The sequence below is a fragment of the Charadrius vociferus genome, unplaced genomic scaffold (assembly GCF_000708025.1).
Source record: "Charadrius vociferus isolate BGI_N301 unplaced genomic scaffold, ASM70802v2 scaffold202, whole genome shotgun sequence".
NCBI classification, from domain to species: Eukaryota; Metazoa; Chordata; class Aves; order Charadriiformes; family Charadriidae; genus Charadrius; species Charadrius vociferus.
The window spans coordinates 2,515,246-2,517,944 of record NW_009647242.1 but is presented as its reverse complement, the minus strand read 5'-3'; the positions used below and the strand labels follow the sequence as shown (position 1 = coordinate 2,517,944).

Genomic DNA, 2,699 nt, shown 5'->3' with positions numbered 1-2,699 from the left:
CACAGGCGTCTTCTACCAATACAGAATTTACTCTTGCTTCAGTTCTTTAAACTCAGTCAGTTTGGTTCTGAAGTCTACAACCATTATTAGCTTTCAAAACTAGAGTCTGCAGAATGTGGGCCACATCTCAGAGCAATTAACAGGAAAAAGCTGCTATCATACCAACTTAAGTATTCTGCTAACAATTGTCTAAATCACTTTTTTTGTTTCTCCAATTCATAATTTGGGTAGAAGGCGGATTCTTCTATAGCATTGTTGAGCAAAATACAGTCTATCCATTGAAAAAGAAAAATCCCTAAAGTTGGGAAATAAAAAAATAAATTACTTTAGTCTTACCCTTTCAATACTGTGCTGTAAACGTAGTTTCATCCTTACAACCTCCTGTTGTTTAAAGAGTTCCTTAAGCGGGTCCGACAGCGAGGGAGGTGGTGTAATCTGGGGAAAAAGTTTTATAACTAATATAGTGAATACGTATTTAACATGTTTAACATTGCCTGTATGAGTTGAGCATTTATTTAAAAAAACAAACAAACAAACCAAACCATAAGCGAGGTATTTTTTAGGCAAAACATAACCATTCTGTACATTCCATTAATTATGTCACTTCAATCCATTTGCAATAAAAGGTTTTAAGGATTCTTTACTGTAAAGTTAATAAACCCATCTGAAATGGCATTTCAAACTGTTTAGTGCTTTTAACCAGGTATTGTGAGCATGCCATAGCTGTTCTTTAAAAGGGCTAAACATTAGAAGATAGAAAAAATACAATTTGATTTCATTTTTACAGCCTCCTTATAGCTTCTTCCTTCTGAGAAGCTAAAAACCACCCATCCAAATACAAGAGGAAAGTAAGAAAAAGAAAAATATTGCTGAAAAAAAAAGTCACTTGATATATCTATACAGTGTCACTGGCATTTTATATGGCACGAAAGATAACCAACCACATTCCTAATCTTACAATCATGCAGAACACAGGCAAGCCCAAGTACACTTGAGCCCCAGTCAGTGGCTTGGAAAAGTGTTTCCTCCTGTGAGTTATTCAAATATGTTTTTTTAAAAGTTTATGCCTAAAAAAAAAAATATAATAATTAAAAAAAAAAAAATCAAACAGACTTGAGTGAGCTATCAACACTGTTATTGATTGGCTATACTCTAGGCATTTTGCATTTTTAGTCAATTATAGTAAACAACCAGTATAACTGTCCTGACTGAGCAGTATGACAAACACTGAAAAGGTACCTGGAGCCCTCATGGCAACTGCAGAAATCAGATGTTTCTTGTTAAGTAATTAATAAACATCTTGGGAGTTTTTAGGCTCCACCCAAAGTTTACTTTTCTCTATGCAAGTTCTATCTGAGTTCAGCACAGTTTTTAACAACTGCTAGATGTAAGAGCATTGATATTGCTTTGGAAAGACTCATCAAAACTAAATTAAATACTTCTTACTACCACTGATACTCAGAAAGCACTGCTGAAATACATACCTACAGGTATTATACTCTACCTTGTACCTAACACAAACACATTAGACATAAATAATTCTATTCAATAATATGGATCATGCAACTGTCAATAAATAATAAATTTATTATGAAAATATGGACACATTGCATTGCTGGTTTCAGTTGTGCACCTATATAATCCAGTAACAAAGTGATTTATCTACCAAAAAGTAATTCAATTATTGTTATCTCGGAAAATTATTTCAGGACAATTTTTTCCCCAACTGGAAGATGGCCAATGTCTTTGGGATTAAAGAATGTATCAAATAACTAATTGTGGTGCATTCCTCAAGCTATTATTTGCTATAAAGTGACAGTCAACTTCATGTTTCAAACTACTAAACAAGATACACTTCACTTCTCTCAATGAAAATGGTTTGGCACCGAAACCAGTGAGTGATGTGTATAGCATATGCCATTTTGTGTAAGTCATCAGTACTAAACGCAAACAAACACAGCAAAAAAAAACCCAAACGCAAACACCTACTGGCATAATCTGTCTCAATCATAATGGATTTCAGTGTGTTTAAGTTCAGCCTGAGGTAGGCTGCAGTCTAGTTTTGCCTGGAAACTTTGCATTCAGGGCACAGTACAACAGTGCTGTCATAGTCTTTCAATAAAAGAAGACAAGATGCTTGCAGAAAACCCAAGCTTTTATTTAATTAATTTTACTAACCCCCAAAAAATCTCTCAAAAAAATCTCAGTGCGTTTGTTAATAGAGAAGCACACAGCAGAAGAAGCAAGATAAACAATCTGTCTATAGATATTCTCTGAGTTTATGCAGCTAAGTTATCCGGAAATAAAAGTTTCAGAGCTGGTGAACATGTATAGATATTGAACAATTTCAAATGTTATTATAAAATGTTATTCCTTTAAATTTATAGACTGCTTAATTTTGCAACAGGAATAGGAATCGACACCATTGGAAATAACTGGAAAGGTCTTAATTATCTCAACAGCAAACTTGTGTGGACTTCTATTTGAATGTATGAGAGAACTCTGCCTCTGTGCAGCTGCTACTACACCGCAGCTTTTATTAAAAGTCTTTTTCAGATCCCAGAACTGGTTTATTACGTTACTGCTTTTGCCGACCAGCCACATACACGGTTTCTAACCAACACCTGAACCGACCGTCACCCCCCCCTCCCGTCACGGGCGCCTCCCGGCCAGCAGGCGGCGCCCCAGCGCTGCGCAGG

The 2,699-nt window shown here is 35.6% G+C and overlaps 1 protein-coding gene across 1 annotated transcript in view; it reads right to left on the bottom strand.

The window, feature by feature from the left end:
• Window positions 1–325: 325 nt before the first annotated feature.
• The window catches only part of ANKRD12 (ankyrin repeat domain 12), a gene marked incomplete at its 3' end in the record, with an annotated part of 39,811 nt that continues 37,437 nt past the window's right edge, over window positions 326–2,699 (bottom strand). Inside the window, exon 8 of the mRNA XM_009879986.1 lies at window positions 326–435. Within this exon, the coding sequence (XP_009878288.1) occupies window positions 326–435 (110 nt within the window). The remainder of the gene's footprint in view (window positions 436–2,699) is intronic.